General features: G+C 36.9%; 1 protein-coding gene across 4 annotated transcripts in view; it reads left to right on the top strand.

Annotated features, from left to right (window-relative positions):
• Positions 1–23,750, top strand: part of KIFAP3 (kinesin associated protein 3) — a 191,090-nt gene that overhangs the window by 101,276 nt on the left and 66,064 nt on the right. For all 4 annotated transcript variants that reach the window (XM_047704339.1, XM_047704340.1, XM_047704342.1 and 1 more), the window contains one exon: positions 15,283–15,383. In XM_047704339.1, coding sequence (XP_047560295.1) covers positions 15,283–15,383 — 101 coding nt within the window. The remainder of the gene's footprint in view (positions 1–15,282; positions 15,384–23,750) is intronic.

Below are 23,750 nucleotides of genomic sequence, written 5' to 3'. Positions count from 1 at the left end.
TTCCAAAACAGAAAATTAGTGATAAGAGTGACACAGTTTTACCTTTTGCAGATTTCTTTAAAGTCAGGCTTAATGGACAGCCGCTGGCTCTCCTAACGCCCTCAACAATCTGTTGTGAAATCATATTTCATGTATGTCTTATGTAGCTCTTAAGAGAGAAGGAGAATTTTTAGAAAGAAAGTAATATATTGTTATTATTATAAACAATAATGGATCCCCATTAAGAGTCATTAGACTACACTTTTGAACAAATCAGTGAATTAGAGCATTCCATTAAAGCTTTTAATTCCTGTTAAATGCATACACTCCTGACTGTAGTAATACACTAGAAGTCTCAAATTAGCAGCTTAAGTCCCCCTCAAAGACAAGTTTGGCTTTACCAAAATATAGTTGCTTAATTTTATATTTGGATTTCTAGGTATGACCCAAACTCCCCCATTCCCAAAAATAAACCTTATTTTCTCTTATACTTAGACATGTAATAACATTTCTTGTCTTGCCTTTGACACATCCTGAGTGTTCAACCGCTCATTTCTTAGAATCAATTTTATGAGTTTCTTTGGCACTTTGTGAAGGAGGGTGGGGCTTGTGACATGGTGCAGGAGGACGGAGATGGAAGACCCTGAGCACAGAGGGACAACAGCATACGGTGTATTCTGGATAATCCAGCAGTACCGGACTTCTCATGCTGCCCAGCAGTCACACTACATATTATTTATCTGGCCATTCTCCCACTCTCCCAAGTGAGAATTTCATTCCTGTACCTTCGCATAAATCCAACACCTCATCCTCCGCTCATTACCTTGTTGCTTCCTGTCTCACTGAGAAAGTAGAAGCAGTCCCAAGAACTTCCATGAGTTCCTATTACCACAATTAACCCTCCTGCCTCTGGTCTGTACTTTGCTTCCCTCCCATGATTATGGATGAACTTGCTCCTGCTCTTGCCATAGGCCAACATTCCCGCTCCCGCCCATTCCCTGTCACTTTCTCAAGGTTCTCATTGCAGCAATTTTCCTCTCCTGCATTGATTTTTCCTTCTCTAGAAGATCATTCCACTAACATACAAATACCCTATTATTTCTTCCATCTTAATAAAGATTCTTCCTGACTTTCATGTCACTCTTTTACCTTCCAACTATTATCCTGTTTCTTTTCTTCACATTATTGCAGAATGCCCCAAGAATTAGGGTCATTTCCTGCCTCCCAGTTTCTCTCTTCCTTTGTGCATACGTTCATATCCTTCCTTCTCTGTTCTCTGCTCTTTGTGCCCCACCCCTTTCTCCTCTCTTTTCTCCCCTGCCTCGCCTCTCTCAGCTCCCCTCCTCACCATTCTACACTGTTCGTAATCTTTTCCAGTCAGGCTGTCACATGCATGCCCCATCACACTACTCTGGTCAAGTTCCAATGACCTTTACATTGCTAAACTCAGTGGCCCGTTTCCAGCACACATCGTACTCAGTCTGTGAATAGCACTTGATACAGTTTCTCTCCTATCTTTTTTCATTGATTTTCCAGGACACAATGCTCTTCTGGTTTTCCTCCTAAGAATCCAGTCCTTCTCAGTCTCCTTTTCTGTTCCCACCTCTTCTCTCCAGTCTCTAAACATCAGACTGTCTCCAAGGGCTTAGTCCTTAGAATTTTTCTGTCTGTACGAACTCTCTTGGTGACTACATCCGTTCTATTTAAATACTCCTGTGTAACTATTGGAGTCATCTGCCTAAACTGATGACTCCAGAACACAAAGAGAAAGACAATCCAGCCTCTTCTCTGATTTCCTTACTCCAGACATTACCACTTGGATGCCTTATTAGCGTCTGAGATTTGATATGTTCAAAATCAAGCTTCTGATACACACCAGCCCCAATCCTTATGCTTTCACAGTCTTTTCTCTATATATAAATGGCAACTTTCTCTTTCTCATTAACTGACCCAGACTGGGGAAGTTATCTTTGATTTCTGTTTTTCCCTCCTTCCCTGCATCCAGTCTGTTTGTGCAGTCAGCAGTTTTCAAAATATAGCTGCTGGGACACCTGGGTGTCTCAGTCGGTTAAGCTGCTGCCTTCAGCTCAGGTCATGATCCCAGGGTGTGGGGATCGAGTCCCGCATCAGGCTCCTTGCTCAGTGGGGAGCTTGCTTCTCTCTCTGCCTCTGCCTGCAGCTCTGCCTGCTTGTGCTCGCTCTCTCGCTCTCTCTCACTCCCTCTGACAAATAAATAAGTAAATAAAATCTTTAAAAAAAGATTAAAATATATATATATATATATAGCTGCTACCACCCTGCTCCTAGACACCCTCTTCTCTTTCCTAGTTTAACACAGTGCCATCCTAACTGGTCTTTGCGCTTCTACCCTTGCCCCACATTCTCTTTTTAACACAGCACGCAGAGTGATTGCGTTAAAATTTGAGTTAAATCATGGCATATTCCTCTGCTCAAAAATCTTTAATGACTTCCTATCTCAGAGGAAGAACCAAAGTCCTTACAATGGCCTACAAATGTCTCTCCTAGCCCCGTACTTCTGTAACTGCATCTTCTAGTACTCTTTTTTTTTGTTGTTGTTCTTTCTGCTGAAAGCACATTGGCCTCCTTGCTAATCCTTGACCCCAGTAGTGACACTCCTACCCCAGGACCTTTGTACTGCCTGTTCCTTCTGCCCAGCATGTCTTTTCTAGTTTTTTGCATGGTCCATTCCCTTATGAAAGGGCTTTGCTCTCAGGTTATCTTATGTAAGATTTCATTCTTCAGCTTCTGATGTACTCTTTCTCCTTTTCCTTGCATTACACGTGATTTATCTTTCATGTAATTATTTTATTTATTGTCTTCACCACACACCATCCCCACCATTCCCACCAGGCCCCAAAGACTATAAACCCATGAAAATGTGGATTTTTATCACTCTTACTCACGCCTGTATTTCCAGTGCCTACAACAATGCCTGGCACATTGTAGGTTCTCAATAAATATTTGGTAGGATGTTGGATGAAAGGAACATTTAAGAGCTGAGCTTGAGTTTTCTTCCTTCCCTTCACTCCTTATTGCTTAAGTGACATAAAGCAAGTCAATAGATTTGAGCCTTTTGTTTAGAAAATCCATCTCACGGGATTGTTGTGCAAATCTGATAGGAGAATTGATATCTACTTAGGTCATAACTAGAAAGCCTTCTACAAATGTGAAGCTTCGGTAAGGAGGAAGAAGAAGAAAGGGAAGGTTTGAGGGGCTAATGGCTGCTAAGTGAAAAAAATGAGCACAGAAAAAGTCTTGCTACTTCATAGTTTTGACTATGCCTGGTTGTAGGGGTTTGTTTGAAACCTTGAAATAGCACTTTAATTTCAGTTACATGATATAGATTTCTTTAATGAATTGTGTAATTCAAGGCACAGTGATAACTCAAAGTGTGGTCTAGCAACTAATGCACAGTCAGTTACTGGTCTAAGTAAATCTAGAAATCAAGAATAAGTGTTTAGACAACTTATAGCAACTTACTCAAATAATATTATGTCTGCTGAATGTAATATTTTTAAACCTCTATTTTGCATATATTTTGCTTAGTTTACTTTTATTATACTTCATAAAAGTATTGACTGTTGATACATGGGAGGAAAACTAAAACCTGACCCTCCACCACAGATAATTTGAGAAGCACTATTCAAAAAGATGGAAAGACAGGTTTGATCTTAGATTAGCATACTGTTCTTGAAGGGTATTCAGAAATCTGTACATGCACCCCTGTGTTTATGGCAGCATTATTTACAAGAGCCATGATATGGAAGTGTACGCACACACAGAGTGAAGTATTACCCATAAAAAAGGATGAGATCTTTCCATTTACAACAACATGAAAAGAACTAGAGAGCATAATCCTAAGTAAAATAATTCAGTCAGAGAAAGACAAATACCATATGATGTCAGTATATGTGGAATTTAAGAAACAAAACAGGCAAAAGGAAAAATGTAGGACACAGCTCTTAACTACAGAGAACAAACTGATGGTCGCTAGAGGGGAGGGGGTGGGGATGGGTGAACTAGGTGATGGGGATGAAGGAGTGCGCTTGTCATGATGAGCATAGGGTGCTGTATGGAGTGTTGAATCACTGTGCTGTACACCTGGAACTAATAGAACACTGTATGCTAACTAGCTGGGATTAAAATAAAAACTTTTTTTTTTAAGATTTTATTTATTTATTTGACAGACAGAAATCACGAGGCAGAGAGGCAGGCAGAGAGAGGGGAGGAAGCAGGCTTCCCACTGAGTGGAGAGCCCGATGTGGGGCTCGATCCCAGGACCCTGAGATCATGACCTGAGCCGAAGGCAGTGGCTTAACCCACTGAGCCACCCAGGCGCCCTAAAATTAAAACTTTTGAAAGATTCTGAAAAAAAAAAAAAAAAAAAAAAAAACTCACCAAATTAAAAAACAAAACAGGGCGCCTGGGTGGCTCAGTGGGTTGGGCCGCTGCCTTCGGCTCAGGTCATGATCTCAGGGTCCTGGGATCGAGGCCCGCATCGGGCTCTCTGCTCAGCAGGGAGCCTGCTTCCCTCTCTCTCTCTCTCTCTCTGCCTGTCTCTCCGTCTACTTGTGATCTCTCTCTGTCAAATAAATAAATAAAATCTTTAAAAAAAACAAACAAAAAAAATTGTTGAATCCTAGGGATACTTGTTTAGTTCATTAATAAGCAGAGATGAGAATGTTTCCCAAAAAAACTGAGGAATTAGCAATGTTACCTAGAGATGTTGCTAGCTTTTTGGTATTTATAATAATAATAGCTAATGATCAAACTCATACTCATGAATATTCATCAAGTGCCTAACTTGTATTAGTCACTTTCACATGTGATTTATAAGTCTGTATGCAAGCTAACTAAAAATGTTAACTAGCCCAGACATCTTTCTTCAAGTTGCCCTTTAATCACCAGAGGCACCGGGGCACTGATGCCTGCGTAGCACTGAATGTAACTAGTATGAAAGATTGGTCCATAATTTAAATCTCGATTCAGATTCCTATCTGTATAAATGTTGATTCTTCTGAATCCGAAAGTCGTGAGGTGCGCTAATTTACATGGCTGGTTTGTGCTGCAGCTAATTTTATTGGTTACGGGAGGAAAATCAGGGTCTGCAGATTCAGTAGCACACCGCCGTGCCTGCTTCATAATTCCGCATGAGCCATTTCAAAAAGCCCAGATTCTAGTCAGAGTAATATTAGACCAGATTCTCTTCATTGAAGATAAATTAGGGTTTGTAAGGTGTTCTAAATGGATATGAATGCTTCTGCATTCTGAGTAGACCCAAAATCGTTTTGAGAGTTAAAAATGGCACCTGATTCATCTTGATCTGGATTACATTGGGTAATCTGGGTTTCAGGGCATTTTCCAAGGCTGTAGAAAGATTTTATCAGCATGTAGCGAGTCAGACTAGGTCAAGAGTTAAGTGATAAATGTTTGATTTCTTCCAGTTGAGACAAGTCTGATTTCCCTTATTGTGGGAGATCACCAGAACAGATACTGTTGGACTCTAAACTTTGATCACTTAAAAATAAGGGTTATTTCTATTGACCATTCTGTCATATGTTCTTAAAAGAAAATTTTAAAAGTTCTGAACATCTTTGAAATTCCCTTATACTGTTAATTTGTTTTTCATTATAATTAATATGACTTCACTTTTATTATATCAAACCCATCCTAGAATTAAGAAACAAAATTTCAAAATTTTTAGATACACAAAATATTTGTTCAAAAACAAAATAAAGTGTCTTTATTTTATGAAGAGAGTAGTAGTAAGTGGCCTTTTTTGGCTTATTAAAAACTAGCTTTTCAATATTAATAATAATAGCTAATGATCAAACTCATACTCAATAAATATCCATCAAGTGCCTAACTTGTATTAGTCACTTTCACATGTGATTTATAAGTACTGTTTGGAAATTGTCAAAATAATACGTTTTCTAATTAGGAGGTGTTTTCCATTTTTTAAAAACTAGGTAGGCTTTCTGATGGTTTAAGAAACTTAAGGTAGACTTTTTAAAAAATTTTCATTTGGCCTGTTTATTACGAAACTGTTATGGAATTTCACACATCTGTTTCAGTATGCAGCTCCTCATAGACCACTGCACTGTTGCTCAATTTTAATAGGCCTCATTTATCCTATAAATAAACCGACATTTTCTTACCTGATCAAGTGAGCAAACAATAGGGGTCAGATGTGGCAAACACTTTAACAAAAAGCACATGTTTAGCTGTCAGGGTGAGGTAGAGTCATATCAAGATTGCTTGAAGTTATTAATGGCAGTAAAATTTATGCTTCCTCCTGTTTTCCCAATTAAATCAAGAGCCTTTTTTCTTAGGATTCTTCTATCACCAGCTGGTTCCAATACTCTGTGTGTGAATTTTGCCTGGGGTGTCTCCATTTCTACATGGTAAAAGCTGACCAAAGCACATTAAGTAGATGATGTGGACCTATAGGCTGGAAAGCAGTCATTGTTAAGGGCTTTATTTTGTTCCCTATCTTTTGTACCATAAGTGTGCACATTTTGTAGGGTGTGTTATAAATAAATTTTTGTTGTATGCCCTGGATGTAATAAAAGACTACTACAGACAAGATAATAATTGAAATATGTTGAAAATATTTGAAAAATAAACGACAGAGCTAAATGTCCAGCTAAATGTACCTACAGAAAACAAATGAAAATGCATCAAAAGTGTTGGATTTTAGAGTACTTACTTAGTGAATACCTCCTAATGTGACTGAGCTGTTGAGCTTAATGGTACATTTAAAATTTCAGTTTCTTACTGTTTTTAAATTAAGTAATTGGACACAAAAGTTGTCCATGAAACACTGTATCAGAAAACCATTTTTACACTTGTTTTCTACTGATCATTATAACCTATAAATTCTATAATTTTCATCCTTCAATTCACGATTAAAACTCTTGGTTTTTATCTGTTCATCTCAAATCTTTACTACGCTTGACTGTGACAAGTTATTCTGAAACAGGCAACTATCCATAGAGTTGCAATCTTAAAAGTTGATCTCCAAGTTCAAGTTCAGACCTAAAGCTGTCTAATCATACGGGCATGTATCTTATCTTCTCATGGGGCCATTGTGACTTCAAAGGGAGTTTTCTACTTTGAATGAAGACATGGAGTGCAGAAGAGAATGAGAATCTGGCTAATAATGTGGCCCACAACTTGTGTTCGCACTCTGTTTTTACAAAGTGTTGGGCTGGGTCTACTGCAGAAGCGGAAATTTGGCTTTGAGTTCTGGTGTTCAGACTCCCTATTTCTGCTTGACTGAATTGTGAATGGAAAATCCCAAGTGTCTTACAAAATTAGTAACTAACTGGTACTTTTACTAATCACTTCAGAGATGAAAAACCGAAGACATTTTAAAATTCAAAACCCATCAGCATGCGTTTGCCCTTTAATTGGCAGAAAATCGATCGTGAGAGCAGTCCGGAGAATTTTTTTTTTTCCTTCTCCTTCAGCTGCTCCAGCTGAACTACAGCTGCAAATTTTTTTTAAAAAGGGGTGGGGGGACCTCTTGATTGTACTTTATAAGTGCAATAATTCCCACAAAATCAGTTACTGGAGTTAATGACCACTTTGTTAAGGCATTAACTGCCCTCAGCTGGGAATGACCAATTTTGGGGGAATGGCTGCACAACGGCTAAGATAATTCAGTAACACTTTCAAATAATGATCCAGCTAATTAACGGTGAATTCCTGTGGAAATCCTATCTAAGTACTTATGACCTCTGCATTTAATAGCCAGTGAGTTCATCATGATTCATGTTTATTACCATAAATACCAAAGGAATCATAATGACTACGCCATTTTTTTTTCCACCCTGGCCTTATTTCTTGAACAGATTTGACTAATCCACCTCTAGTCATTAAGGACCTAGTTCTCAAAATATTCAGCCTTTTCACTGTTCTGCTTAAAACTCATAGGGCCTTTGGTGCTCTGCCAGCATACAGACTATTGACAGCCTGTTTTTACTTGGGAATAATTGATGTCTATAAGTCTTAAAGGAGCCCTTTTGAAATGCCTGCCATTTGTAGGATATAGAGGAATCATAGCTGGTTAGCTGCAGTTTATGGTTCTTAGTCATGAATTCTTATGGGAAAATCATACCCTAAGGCCCCAAATTCACTTAGGATATACAAGATTTTTTTTTTTAGGTTTATTTTTAAGAACTCAGATATCCTTTCTTCCAATGAATGAAGAAAATGATTAGTTTATAATGAAGGATAAGCTCTTAATTTTACTTGGACCATTTAATCTCTCTTAATGGCTGTTTATTGCTATGTGATCTGCAAATTAGCCTTTAAGTAATAATAAATGTTGACTGCCAGAAAGCTATTACTTTTTGTGTGAAGCTGTGTTTGAAGAGATGAATTTAGGTTATTTCCAGCCATCTTCCCATTTCAGGTAGGCACTTTTGACCTAAAATACTTTGTCCTTTTGTTATAGCTCTCAGATATCCGTTAGATGCCATAAAGTTATAGGCTGTATTTTCATCAAGCAGTGACTTATATAATCATTAATGATCAGTGACTAATATACCTATGATTTATACTATAATCTTCATTCATAGGAGGGATGAAAGGAAATATGTGATTTGTAATCGTAAGATGTAAATTAGAATTATCAAGGTAATATGGGTAACAAGATCATTTATAGAATATTTACATCTTTTTTCTGAATGAAAGGGCAAAAGACAGTTTCTGTGTTTTTAAAATCCCTAAATAAATACAAAAAAAGAAGAAAGTCAACTTCATAGATATTTGTAAATCAATTGGTTGGATTCTAGGGAACATTTACCAAGACAAAATTTAGAAGATGTATCAACAACCTGGGTTATACTGACCTCTTGAGTGTAATACTGCAGCCCCTTACATCTGTCATCACCTCCCTTCACACTTCCCTCAAGAAAAAGAAGCTCTCTGGTGTCATGTCAGTCATATTCCAGCTGCTTCTGATCAGTTGTGTTTAGCCCAAACAAGGGGCGGGGGAAGCATGGAACATGCTACCTAAAGATAAGTAATACACCTAATTGTGAGGTTTGTCTTCAGTTTTTCAGACTTCTCTTTGCATTCTTTCATCTTCTTGGTAGCCGATCACCTCTACAATTTCCTACTCTAGGAGTGAAATTAAGTTTCATTACAGATACAGAAACTTGGAAGAAAGAGGAGAGATTCACAGCGCATTTGTGGTAGTGGTAGAGGAGGGACATGTACTAAATCTATACTTTGGTTATTTTCTCAAGTTTTATTTTTATTAAGGAATTCATAATAACTCTGTAAGAATGAGAGAATGAAAGCGAGGGGTCACTGAGTGTAGCCTTGTGGTATGAGGTAACTCTCCTAAGCCCAAACTTTGGGAATAGTAGGGCTTTTTAGAAAGTAACTGAATAGAATAGAAGGAAAGTGGCTCAGCCACAGACTCAGAATATACCTCTGAACCGTGTCTAGCTCATCTTAGAGGAATCTTGGCTGCTTCTCAAAACTTCTTTTTCTCTAACAACAATCTAGAGACTAAAAAAACCCACCATATGTTTTAGGGACACATGACAGTAGTGTTCTTCTTCAAAGAATAAGAGATTACCTTTATTGAGTAGGTTCATTACTGTGTCAGACTGAGGATTACTTGCTTTACCAGAATTCTCTTAACTAATCCTTATAGAACCACCCTTGGAGGTAGGGGCAGTTGTGTCGGTTGCGTGAGCACACTCGCGCGCGCGCGCACACGCACACACACACACAGAAAGAAACTGAAGCCCAGAGTTGAAATAGCACCCGCAGGCTGTATAGCAAGTGGAAGAGTCACGGACTGAACCCAGTGGTCTGCCTCTCCAGAGCCTGAGATCTTAACCCACAGTGCTACACTCTCCACCGAGCTGGTTGGCCCACTCACCACTCCACACATCTTTTAAGCTTCTAAGAGCACCTGTTTTTCTCATGAAATCAAACACTCCTTGATAGCAGTTCTTCTCCAATTGAGTGAAATTGAGGTTTAGAACTGCTAAAGATCTGGTTCCCAAAATTGCTGGGGGGGTAATGCAGTTTATCCCTGTCAGGCACTTTTTTTTTTTTGAATTTGTAGTTCATCTTTATTAAAGTAAAACCTCTAAAATATATGCAGAAAATAACGTATTGGGTATTTCTTTCAGCCTTTAGAATCTACTATACCTGGGCCCAGGTCCTCCAATAAGTAACTGACTGTTGTTCTGCACTTCCGGTCCTCTAGCTCCTCTTCTGCCACCTCCCCTCTTCCCCAAGACTCCCGGATGTAGTAGAGTCCCTTCTAAGTCACTAAGGAGTAATGATAGCAACTACATTTACTTGGCATTGTTGATGTCAGCCTCTCTCCTGCCTCATGGAAGACTTAATAGAAAGTCCATGAACAGGCTTTGTAGTTCACACCTAGATTAGAATCTCAGAATCACAGCAGTGTTTTCCTTTGAAGGAATGCCATGGCTTGATGAATATCATTGCCTCATCTCCAAATCGAAGACAATACCTACCTCTTCAGTTGCTAGAAGACTAAATGAGAAAATGTATGCTTACCACACAATAGGAACAATATTGCTGTCAGCTTAGCCCTTTCTTTTTCCTCTTAAAGACTGATGGTTATATAAACCATGGCTGTCCATGGTCTTTCAGGATAGCCTGGGTCCCCTGCAGCTTCTGTTTCCTCAGCCCTTTAGTTTTCAGCATGCTTTAGGGCATGATAGTCATTTTAGGTAAAAATTATGGGGAAACAAAAGATTATGGGAAACTGGGAAGTTTGTTTTTGTTTTTGTTTTAATAGAGGATCACAGAGAGAAAAGAATTAGGAAGGTGTGGAGAACTGCAAAGAGCTGCCACCTTGGCCATGAGTATGAACGGGAGAGAAAGGACTGACTACAGAATGAGCCATTCTGCTTCTTGGAACTAGATATTTAGTTTTGCTATGTAAGAACAAGTAGTGTAAATTACTGTTACAGCTGAGACTTTCTTTCAACTGTTTTTTAAAAATAACTACAATTTTAGGACTCTTCTTCAGACTTCCTATTCTATTGCATATCCTTTGAGTTATCCTTTAGATGATATATATGTGTATGATATATCCATGGTATCTATATATCCATATGTGTATATGATATTATATATCCTTTGGGTGATATATATGTATATAAGGTGATACATATAATCATTATATAAATTGTATTATCATTATAGATACATTATCATTAGCTCTAAAGGATCTCCCTTGTTACCTAGTTTATGGAGTACAGAGCTCTTAAAAGTGAATCTTTTCTCTCAGCTTATGTGAGTGATGCACCGCCTTAGATGATTCCTTTTTAGAATCCTTTTCATTGATACAAGTAATAGACTCTCCCCAAAAATGGAATAACTTCCTATTTCATTCCTAGTTCCACACTGAATTTTAATTTGTTTGGTGATTTACTTCAGTGTTGAAGAATCTTTTTTATTGGTTATTGATTTCTCTGTTTCTTTTACCATTTACGAAGTTGTGTGCATTGAAATCCTACTTTTTAGTAAACCCACTCATAGATAAAAGTCTTCAAATAATATTTTGTTTAAAAAATAATATTTTGTAAAAATTAAATAGGATTAGAACATACCCACAGCTAAACGACTAGGATATAGAAAGAAAGAAAAGCGAGAATAGCAGAGGAAGAGAGACTTGCCTTCAGAACATGACAGTCTGCTGAAGGACCCTTCTTGAGAAGATTTAAAGGTATCTCAGTCTCTGGGGAGAAAAGCTAATACTATGAAGTATGATCTGACCAAACCCTAAGAGATACCTTCCTTCTTAGAGAATAGAGTTAGCATTTTTCACTTTTAACCTACATCTTGTAAAAAATTATATAAAGATTTATTTTTCTATAGCAGGTATGTTTTACACTAGAATAAGTATAAGTGAATGCCTTCAGCAGTGTAAAAATGTGCTTTATTAATATCTCTTGGTCTTTTCTATTTAGATGGCTTTGATCCTAAGAACAAACTGTTGGAGTTGGGAGCACCCAATTAGTCTCTGCTTTTCTTTTTTTGGAGTAATTTCACAGTTTTTGCATTACATCTTCCTCCAATAAAATTCTTACCCCCAAATACTTAGATTTACTAATCTTCATCTTCAGATTAGGTATACTTTCTCCTATATTATTATATCTTACCTTTTCATCTAAGACTAGGGTCAATATCCTTAGAGCTTATCTCCCTCATTCAGTGTCTATCTGCTCCGCAGATTGTGTGGTGAAGTTTTTCAAGTACTAGAGAAGACCTGAAACTTACCTTAAATGATTTGATGTGGATTCTTTATTCTGCAAATTTCTTATAACTTATAATGGCATAGAGAAAAAGACATTAAATATCAGATAAAATAAGTAATCTCATTATTTCACATATAATATGTAGCCTCTTCATGCATTGTATTCCAAATGTTCAAGTTAGTGAATTTGCAGATGTTTAGTTAAATTTGAATGTTTACTAGTATGTATTCATCTGATGAATGGATTTTTATTTTTGTTTTATCCCAAGAAGTCATTTTTATGTTGATATTGAAAACTAGATTTTTCAGTTTTTTTTCAGTGAGGCTTAGATGGCTATGTATTTCCCCCTTAGGACTGCCTTTGCTGTATCTCATAGGTTTTAGACTGATGTGTCTTCATTCTCATTGGTTTCCATGAATTGTTTAAGTTCTTCTTGGATTTCCTGGTTGATGCAAACATTCTTGAGCAGGATAGTCTTTAGCTTCCAAGTGTTTGACTTCCTTCCAAACTTTTTCTTGTGACTGAGTTCCAGTTTCAAAGCATTGTGGTCTGAGAATATGCAGGGAATAATCTCAGTCTGTTGGTATTGGTTGAGACCTGATTTGTGACCCAGTATGTGGTCTATTCTGGAGAAAGTTCCATGGCTCGAGAAGAATGAGAATTCTGTTGTTTTAGGCTGGAATGTTCTGTGTATATCCAGGAGGTCCATCTGGTCCAATGGGTCATTCAATGCCCTTGTTTCTTTATTGATTTTCTGCTTGGATGATCTGTCTGTTACTGAGAGTGGGGTGTTAAGATCCCCTACAATTAATGTGTTCATATCAATATGAATCTTCATTTTGATTAACAGTTGGCTTATGTAGTTGGCTGTTCCCATTATTGGGGCATAAATATTTACAATTGTTAGAGCTTCTAGGTGGATAGACCCTTTAAGAATGATGTAGTGTCCTTCTGTATCTCTGACTACAGTCTTTAGTTTAAAATCAAATTTATCTGATATGAGAATCGCTACCCTAGCTTTCTTTTGAGGCCCATTGGCATGAAAGATGGTTCTCCATCCCTTCACTTTCAGTCAGGATGTATCTTTAGGTTCCAGATGGCTCTCTGTAGACAGCATATGGATGGGTCCTGTCACTCTATCCAATCTGCAAAGCTAAAGGAAATAAGCTTTAGCGAAACAATTTTAAAAGATCCAAAAGTCCAGGTTTTTAAAAATTCTATTTCAAAAATATGTTTTATTCTATCATATGTCCGTACAGATCAGTCTTTTATACCCAATAATAACATATTACTTAGGCCATTTCACCTTATGATATAAACAAAAATTTTGAGTGGCATTGTAACATAACCTGCTGAAGATTTTAGAATCAGAGTTTAAATCCCTGCTCAACCACTTACAAGGCTGTGTAGCAAGTATTTGTTTTTCTCTGAGCATTAGGTTCCTCATCTGAAACACAGGGATGATAATATATAACTTGGCAGATTGTTTTGAAGATTCACTTTGTTCTTCTTTACCACATGATATATTTTTATCTAACATATAAGGTCCAGGAAGAAAAAGAGCTAGAGATAAAGGGTCAGCATATTTTTTTTACTTACTTGTAAAGAACCTCCTGTAACTCCTTAAAATACATTTCTCAAATCTGGAGTTTTTAGAATTTAGTAATTTCTGTCTTTGAATAAATGTACTTATTTCTTCTGTTTTAACCTCTGATTTTTTTTAATGTATCACTGCTCTTTTTCCCAGTTTTATTGAGATCCAAATTGACAAAACTTTATGTAACTTTAAGGTATAGGATGTAACGATTTGATATATGTATATATTGCAACATAATTACCACAATAAGGTTAGTTAACACATCCATCACCTCACACTGTTACCGTGTGTGTGGTGAGAATTTTTGAGGTTTACTCAAGAGAGTAACTTTCAAATATACAATACAGGATTGTTAACTACAGTCATTATGCTGTTTAAATACTAAAAATAGAATCACTCAGCAGATATTTATTGGGAAACTCCATATGCTTTACTAAGCCTTGTGAGAGTACCAAAGTTTATGTCGCCTAAGAATTTCTAACTACCTTGAAAGATATGCCTGATATATGAAAAAATTCAGTCAGAATCTAAAACAGAATTTTAAAAAATACTTAAGTATTTTAGTAATTTTATGGTCCTCCATGTTAAAACATACTTAAAATCTTCATACTTCAAATTTATCAATTAAATTCAGTTATCTGCTTGATTTTTTTTAAACTCCAGATATCTTCAAAGATTTCTCAGGATATTATTTTGAATAAAACTTTTTAGTTACACAACTTTTCTAATTCTAGTTCTGTCACTGAGTTGGAGATCATAAATAGGTCCTTAAAATAAGGCCTATCTAAGTAGAAGGATTGCATTTTATTTTTCAGTCTATAATACATCATTTGCTTCTCTTTTCTCAGTTTCAGGGTGTATAAGGCTAGATCACCTGACCTCTGAGTACTGAAGCAGTCCTTAGACTATGCTTAGTTTATAGCCCTTAATGTTTTATAGTCCTGTTTTTTTAATGTTACAAATACTATTGTACTTCTTTTTAAATCATTTAGATTATTTTTCCAGTTCTGATTCATAGGAATTAAATACACTTTTTGGCTCACTGTTGTGCATATATCATCACTGTCAAGAACTGTATTAATCACATATTTTGATGGAATGGGTAGTGTTGGGGCCCAGGGACCCTATCTGTTTTATAGTAGACTATTGAAAATGATAAATTCTTTGGTTTGTGGTTAATTTTTTTCACAAGCATACCTTGCGAAATACACGTTATCTCTTGATTATTAGTGATATTTCACAGATATTGTATTCCAAACTTTGGGACTGAAACAGGGAACTCAAAATATTTTCTTAATTAGGGGTGCATAAGGATTTGATTCAGGAGCTTAAAAGTTTTAATGTATTAATTTGTGTGTTATAGATTAAAAAATCTGTTATATCTATGATTTATTCATATCCTTGATTTCTTATGCCCAGGTAATGAAAACTACAAACAAATAGCAATGTGTGTTCTTTACCACATAAGCATGGATGACCGCTTTAAATCAATGTTTGCGTACACTGACTGTATACCACAGGTAAGTGGTTTAAGTTTTTTTAAAAACATTAACAACAATAGTATATGTTGGCTATTTGAACATAATAATAAAAAAATAGTCATTTTTCAGTTTGTTCTCTTGGTTTGCCAGATACGTTTTTCCTTTAAAAATTCCCTCTTAAGGGCACCTGGGTGGCTCAGTGGGTTAAAGCCTCTGCCTTCGGCTCAGGTCATGATTTCAGGGTCCTGGGATCGAGCCCCTCATCGGGCTCTCTGCTCCACAGGGAGCCTGCTTCCTCTTCTCTCTCTGCCTGCCTCTCTGCCTACTTGTGATCTGTCAAATAAATAAATAAAATCTTCCCCCCCAAAAAAATTCCCTCTTAAAAATAATTTGGGAGGGGCGCCTGGGTGGCTCAGGGGTTAAGCCTCTGCCTTCCGCTCAGGTCATAGTCTCAGGGTCCTGGGATCAAGGTCTGCATCTTGCTCCCTGCTCAGCGGGGAGCCTGCTTCCCCCTCTCTCTCTGCCTACTTGTGATCTCTGTCTGTCAAATAAATAAATAAAATCTTTAAAAATAATAATAATAATAATTTGGGAGCACTTGGGTGGCTCAGTGGGTTAAGCCTCTGCCCTCGGCTCAGGTCATGATCTCAGGGTCCTGGGATGGAGCCCCGCATCAGGCTCTCTGCTCAGCAGGGAGCCTGCTTCCCCCATTCTCTCTGCCTGATGATCTGCCTACTTGTGGTCCCTCTCTATTAAATAAAGGAATAAAACCGTAAACAATGAATTCTGGAACACTCAAAAAAAATTTTGAATTTGTGATAGGAAATTGGAAAGTACAGAGCAGTGTAAAAGTGAAAATAACTTTCTGTTATCCCAGGCCCAGAGATAATCATTTAATATTTTGGTACATTTCCTTCTGCATAGTTAAAAAAATAATATATTAAGATTATGTTATATGTAATTGTATATTACCTTATTTACTTAGTAGATCATAATGTATTCTCCCATGTCATTGAACAGTCATTGAAGTGTCTTCAAAAATTATTTCTAATAGTTGTATAATATCCTATTACATAAATGTATCATAATTTAAAAATTGTTTAGTTTTTCCATTCTATCACATAAAAATAGTTGTAAGTAAACATGTGTAAACAAATGAAATAATGTGGAATATGTAATATGTAAATGTTTATCCACATCTCTGATATTTTCTTTAAATTCCTAAAAGTAGAATTACAAAGTCAAAAGGTATGAACACTTGTGTACTTGACATATTACTTCTAAGAAGGCATGTTTGTATTTCCAACTAGCATTTCACTTTTTTCCTTTATTTCATTTTAATTCTGATATAGTTAATATAAAGTGTTACATCAGATGTACAGTAGTAATTCGAAAACTCCATACATCATCCAGTGCTTATCACCACGAGGGCACTCCTTACCCCCCCCACCTACTTCACCCATCCCCCCACCCTCCTGCCCTCTGATAACCATCAGTTTCTCTCTCTTTTCTTTTTTCTATGCTCATTTGTTTTGTTTCTTAAATTCCACATATGAGTGAGATCATATGGTATTTGTCTTTCTCTGACTGACTTATTTCATTTAGCATTATACTCTCAGGCTCTATCCATGTCATTGCAGATGGCCAGACTTCATTCTTTTTGATGACCTGTTAGTATTTTATCACATACATACACCTACACACACCTGCACACCGTTTCTTCTTTATCCATTCACCTGTTGATGGACACATGGGCAGTTGCCTAGTATTTCATGTTTAGCAGTACTGTGACTAATACCATTTATCTAAAATTGGAATGTGTCTGTTTTTATTTTCATTTACATGAATATTAATGAGGTTGAACAGTTTTTATATGTTTTTATCCACATTATTTATAAATTATTAACTCGTGTCCTCTACCAGTTTTTCCATCAGCATATTATTATTTTTAGGATTAATAAATGAGATCTCAATATGGAATAACTTTAATTCTTTCCGATATTACAAATATTTCCTAACTTTGCCCTTTCATTTTATTTATGCTCGATGATTTTAAATGGTTTGTGTTCTCTGATGGGAAAATGCTTTATCAAAATTCTTTTATCTTTGCAGTACCGTTCTTAAGAAAGATTTTGCTAAGACTCAGTTGCTTAATATATTTCATATGTTAGGTCTCTGTGCCTTGAAGGAGTTTAGTGATTTTTTTACGTGGATTATGTTGTAAGGGTGGAAATTCTATACATATTATACACATTTTATTCTTAGGGAATTTACATTCACAGAATCACTATTGTGCCATCAATCTTTATTAAAAGATTTTATTTATTTATTTATTTATTTATTTGTCAGAGAGAGAGAGAGAGGGCTCACACACAAGCAGGCAGAGCTGCAGGCAGAGGCAGAGGGAGAAGCAGGCTCCCCGACAAGCAAGGAGCCTGATTCGGGACTCGATCCCAGGACCCCGGGATCACGACCCGAGCCGAAGGCAGTGGCTTAACCGACTGAGCCACCCAGGCATCCCCCATCAATCTTTATTAAACTGAGCTCCACTAATTTAAATTTCTGATGATTGGAACCCTTGTTGGACTGGTCTTTGATATTACATTGTTTTTTATAAAGTGGTTTTCTAAAACAAAAAGCAAATTGCAGGATATATAGTAAACAGTAAAAATACCACTTTAAAAAAACACTTTAGAGGAAGATAAATAGTAAGTCACACTTACTAAAGTAGTTCCTCTTAAGATTCCTACTAGACAATTCCTTGTTAGCCTAATGTAAAGTATTCAGTATATATTATTTGAAAGATAATATGTAGTAAAAAATAGACCATAATTTCACTTTTATTCTAACTGCCCATCTTTTTATTCATTCCATTTTAGTGAGATGATTCTAGAATTGAATTTACTATTCCAGAATTTTATACTTTATCTACATGCAATTAAAAACTGATAAACTCTCAGGGTACCTGGGGGGCTTAGTCATTAAGGAGCTGCCTTTCCGCTCAAATCTTGGTCCCAGGGTCCTCGGATCGAGTCCTACACTGGGCTCTCTGCTCAGAGGGAAGCCTGCTTCTGCCTCTCCCACTCCCCATGCTGTGTTCCCTCTCTTGTTGTCTCTCTGTCAAATAAATAAATAAAATCTTTAAACAAAAAAAACTGATAAACTCTCAAGGGTAATTTCTTAGCTTTTTATATCAGGAGGATGAACTAATTATGTTTATAGGAAATAGATATTCTTCAAAGAATATACAGTGTATCTTATCTAACAAGGCAAGGCTTCTTATAGAGATAACACATGTCAGACTGTAGCCAATGTAAAGTGTAATCAAACTCTTTGTCAAACAAGTTTTCAATAAAAGAGTAGCCATGTCAAAGGGAGATTACAGGTGATTTACTGCAGTCTCACTCCATATGTTCCAAGGGTTTCTGCTTTGCAGTTTCAAAGGGTGTTCCTTTTCCAATCCCATTTAGTGTCAGAACTCCATTGACTACAGGATATGAATTGGAAAGCAGCCAAAAAAGAATAATATTCTTGTCCAAATTGATGTTTTTATCTAGAATAGATTTTTAAAGAAAATAACACTAAATAAAAAAGAAAGAAATGTAAAATAAAAAGGAACAGAAAACTTGTTTTGTTGAATCTTCAGTTTGGAATTATCCTCTTTTAGAATGTATAATTTCAAACATGAGACATAAAACTTTATTTTTAATAAAGAAGTGGAAATAAAAGCCTGTTTGGGTCATTTCTGCCACATTATTATTGCAATTGAAAAGTTTGTATGTAGAAAATTCTTCCATACCTTTTCAAGAACAATATTCATGCATGTTTTCATGACATAATTTTATAACATCAAACATTTCTGCAGTGGGGGTTTTCAGAACATTTGTAAACTATATTTCATGAACAAAATCTCCCCACACTCATGTAGTAGTCAACATTCTGTATTATTTTTTTAATAAAAATTCAACCCTGATAAGCATAGTGAGGTGATGGTACTAAATTACATCATAAACATCCTGAAGCTTTTTAGTATGAGGCCATATTTTGAGAAACAAAGTGATACTCTTTAATATATTTGGTCCTAAAGTTGTATCCATCCTGTAACTTGTACTTATTAGGATTCAGTTTTGACATATTTAGGGAAAACTTGACATGACTTGATTGCCACCCAATGCCGAATTCATTATAGAATAAGAGAATCATGGAAAGGGAATCTGGGGGGCACCTGGGTGGCTCAGTGGGTTAAGCCACTGCCTTCGGCTCAGGTCATGATCTCAGGGTCCTGGGATCGAGTCCCACATCGGGCTCTCTGCTCAGCAAGAAGCCTGCTTCCCTCTCTCTCTCTCTCCCTGCCTCTCTGTCTACTTGTGATCTCTCTCTGTCAAATAAATAAATAAAATCTTTAAAAAAAAAAAAAAAAAGAAAGGGAATCTGGGATTAAATTACAGTTTCCAAGGTTCCTTCCAAGTTAAAGAGATACTCCTTTCACAGGTAGTGGCTGCTCAAATTAATGATTTTAAAACTAGTAAAGCTTTAAACTATTTGTTGAGACACTGACTCAGTAGGGTGTGTGACTCTTGATTTTCGGGTTGTGAGTTCAAGCCCCACATTGGGTGTGGAGGTTACTTAAAAATGAAGTCTTGGATCACGTGGGTGGCTCAGCCATTAAGCATCTACTCAGGTCCTGATCCCAGAGTCCTGGGATCAAGCCTCGCATCGGGCTCCCTGCTCTGTGGGAAGCCTGCTTCCCCTTCTCCCACTCCCTATGCTTGTGTTCCCTCTCTCACTGTGTCTCTCTCTGTCAAATAAATAAATAAAATCTTTTTTTTTTTTTTTTTAATGAATTCTTGGGACACCCAGGTGGATCAGTTGGTTAAGCATCCGACTCTTGGTTTCAGCTCAGGCCATGATCTCACAGTCCTAGGACCAGCCCCACCTTGGGCTCCACACTCAGTGCTGAGTCTGCTTGAGGATTCTCTCTCTCCCTATGCTCCTTCCTCTCTCATGCTCTCTCTCTCTCGGTCTCCCTCTCTCTAAAGTAAATAAATAAGTCTTTAAAAAGTAAAAGTAAAGGGTTTTTTTAATCTTTTTAAAAATATTTATTTATTTATTTGAGAGAGGGTGTACAAGTGGGGGGGAGAGCGAGAAATAGTCTCCCTTCTGAGCTGGGAGCCCAACATGGGGCTCGATCAGGACCTCGGGACCATGACCTAAGCCAAACGCAGATGCTCAACTGACTGAGCCACCCAGGTGCCCCAAAAGAAAAGATCTTTAAAAAAATAAAAGAACAAACTATTTGTGACAGCAACTGATTAATCTGAATATTAAATAAAGCTGCATCTGAGGTTTAGACCTTAATGTAATACTTAACTTTGAAATTATGCACATTAATTTTTGTTTGGTAAGGACTGTCAAGTATTACAAATGATTTTCAAATGAAAGGCCTAAAATAACTTTGAAAGTAGGAAAGCAGTGGTTCAGTAGTCTTCCATATTCATTTCAATGACCAAAACAATGTGGAGTGTCATATTCTTTTTTTTTTTTTTTAAAGATTTTATTTATTTATTTGACAGAGATCACAAGAAGGCAGAGAGGCAGGCAGAGAGAGAGGAAGGGAAGCAGGCTCCCTGCTGAGCAGAGAGCCCGACGTGGGACTCGATCCCAGGACCCTGAGATCATGACCTGAGCCGAAGGCAGCGGCCCAACCCACTGAGCCACCCAGGCGCCCCTGGAGTGTCATATTCTTTAATTACATTAGATATTTATATAAAGGAGCTTTATAAACCATAAAACACTATACAGAAGTAAGGTACTATTAGTAAAATATCATATCATTCACATTATTTTGGATCCATTCATATTGAGTTTAAATACTGCCTTTCTCATATATGTTTTTCTAAGATAGATGTATAATTGGAATTTTTTGTAAATTATTTAACACTCAGAGTAGGTGATTATATGTTCAATATGCCTTATAATCTCTCCCAATATTATATTGCTTTTCTTCTTTTGTACTGTAGTGCCTCTAGTTATCCAGCATATTCTAATTTTTCCCTATTATGTTACCATTCTGTAAAATTTGGGGTCCAGGTCAAGTCTAACTTTTTATATGATCTTAATGGTCTCAGTGGGTGAATTGTGTCAGGTAAGCAAACTTGGGGATAACCAGGAGTTAATAGTTGTATTGTAATAATAGTTAAAGGTACACATTAACAGTTCATTGTTATTTAGACCTCTAAGATGCATGTTTTGTTTAAATAGGTGTAAATGCCATCCAGATGCATATAAAAATATTTATTGGTATTAGAAGGGCCAATCAAAGTACATGTTTAGGTAATGATGTCATGGTGTTATTTAGTATTTTACCTTAGAACAGTGTGTAGGAATCTTCCTGGGGATCCACATGTTTCCCACCACAGTTGTCCCGTTTGGCCCCTCTTTGATCTACATGCTTCTTTTTAGCTGAATGCTGGTAAACGTCCTTTCTGACAGCCCCCTTTGCTCCTGCCTGCCATTATCTGCTGAAGTTCAGAAACCAGAGCATCACTTCAAACGGCAGAGTTAGGGAGTAGCCAGTCAGAATAGATTCCTGTGGCATGCAAAGTTCTGCCATAATCATTCAAAGATGTTTGGGTGGGGGGATGGGGGCAGTAGAGGTGTATGTAAGTACAGAGAGCTGTGGGGGTTGGCCTCTGGTCACTGGTAAATAAGTGAAGTCAGGTGCCAGGGAGTCTAGACACCGTGATTTCAGTCGTGGGTCTTTGGTATCTGATACTCAATAGGGGACTAGTCTGATTGAACACTGTTGCCTCTTCATTGCACAGGCCAAAGCCCTTTCAGTGCCTTCCTGTTAAATTAGGAAAAGCTGACAATGGACATAGTTAAAACAAAACAAATCTAGTTTTAATATTTCCTAGTTGTCAGCAACTACAGTTACTTTTGAAGTGCCTGAGTAACAATCAAATTAGAGACATAATGTTGCTCATGGAGTTTGAACGAAACTATTATGTTTAAATATGAATGCTTTAATTAAAATTGAAATGTTTCTTTTTCCTATTATGAAAAGCTAATTCTATATCATGATATATTTCATTCACATTTAGTCCTAATTTCTCTTGATTTGACGAGGGGGGGGGATAGTTGGATAAGATTTCAAACTGTGCATTATTTTTTTAAAATCTAGTTTCTAATTATTTTGCCCCAGATTTAACATGAAAATTACCAAAAACAAAACCCCTCAGCTTCTAAACAGATCATCTCTAACCCCATTTGTAAGGGCAATTTTCATACTACAAGGTTAATTTCAAGTAAATAGCAACATATTTTGCTTTGATGTAGCAGATTTTTGTTATTGTAAAGAAATTTCTTGCATAAATAAAACTTTGGAAGAATCTATAGGAAGTTTTTAACTAGCATATGAAAAACATACTAATTATATTAGAGGATTGTCACCTACATTTTTATTAATTTATAATTTACTTTTTTTTTTAAGATTTTATTTATTTATTTGACAGAGAGAGCTCACAAGTAGAGAGGCAGGCAGAGAGAGATAGGAGGAAAGCAGGCTCCCTGCTGAGCAGAGAGCCCGATGTGGGGCTCAATCCCAAGACCCTGGGATCATGACCTGAGCCGAAAGCAGAGGCTTAACCCACTGAGCCACCCAGGTGCCCCTATAATTTACTTTTAATTGGTACTTAATATATAGATGGGTAGCAAAATCTGGTAAATGTATATCCAGTATATTAAGATTATTTTAGTTTTTCCATAGAATTTTTTTCATTCTGTAATATTAGTGTTAATAATTCTTTATATAAATATTCCATTAGTAGCAACATTTGTGGTTAAAGAGCTGTCCTCTGGGAAAACGGCATGATACATTGCCAACTATTCGCCTACTATGATGTTTTGTAGTGTTCAGCATATATATATATGAGGATAGTTTTGTTAACATTATACCTATATAGATATTTTTTGGAGCAATTGTAAGTGGATCTGTGTTTTTATTTTTTTAAAAGATTGATTTATCGGGATGCCTGGGTGGCACAGTCAGTTAAGCAGCTGCCTTCAGCTCAGGTCGTGATCCCAGCATCCTGGGATCAAGTCCCACATCGGGCTCCTTGCTCCGCAGGGAGCCTGCTCCTCCCTCTGCCCCTGCCTGCCACTCTGCCTGCCTGTGCTCTCTCTATCTCTCTGACAAATAAATAAATAAAATCTAAAAAAAAAAAAGAGATTGATTTATTTACTAGAAAGAGAGAGAGTTGGGGGAGCGGGTCAAAGGAAGGAGAGAAACTCAAGCAGGCTCTGCGCTGAGCACAGAGCTCTATATCACGACTCTGACATCAGGGCCTGAGCTGAGACCAAGAGTCAGACACTTAAAGGACTGTGCCACCCAGGTGCTCCAGATTT

The sequence above is a fragment of the Lutra lutra genome, chromosome 15 (genome assembly GCF_902655055.1).
Source record: "Lutra lutra chromosome 15, mLutLut1.2, whole genome shotgun sequence".
NCBI lineage: Eukaryota > Metazoa > Chordata > Mammalia > Carnivora > Mustelidae > Lutra > Lutra lutra.
The sequence above is the reverse complement of the archived record's forward strand: the minus strand, read 5'-3'. Positions and strand labels throughout refer to the sequence as shown.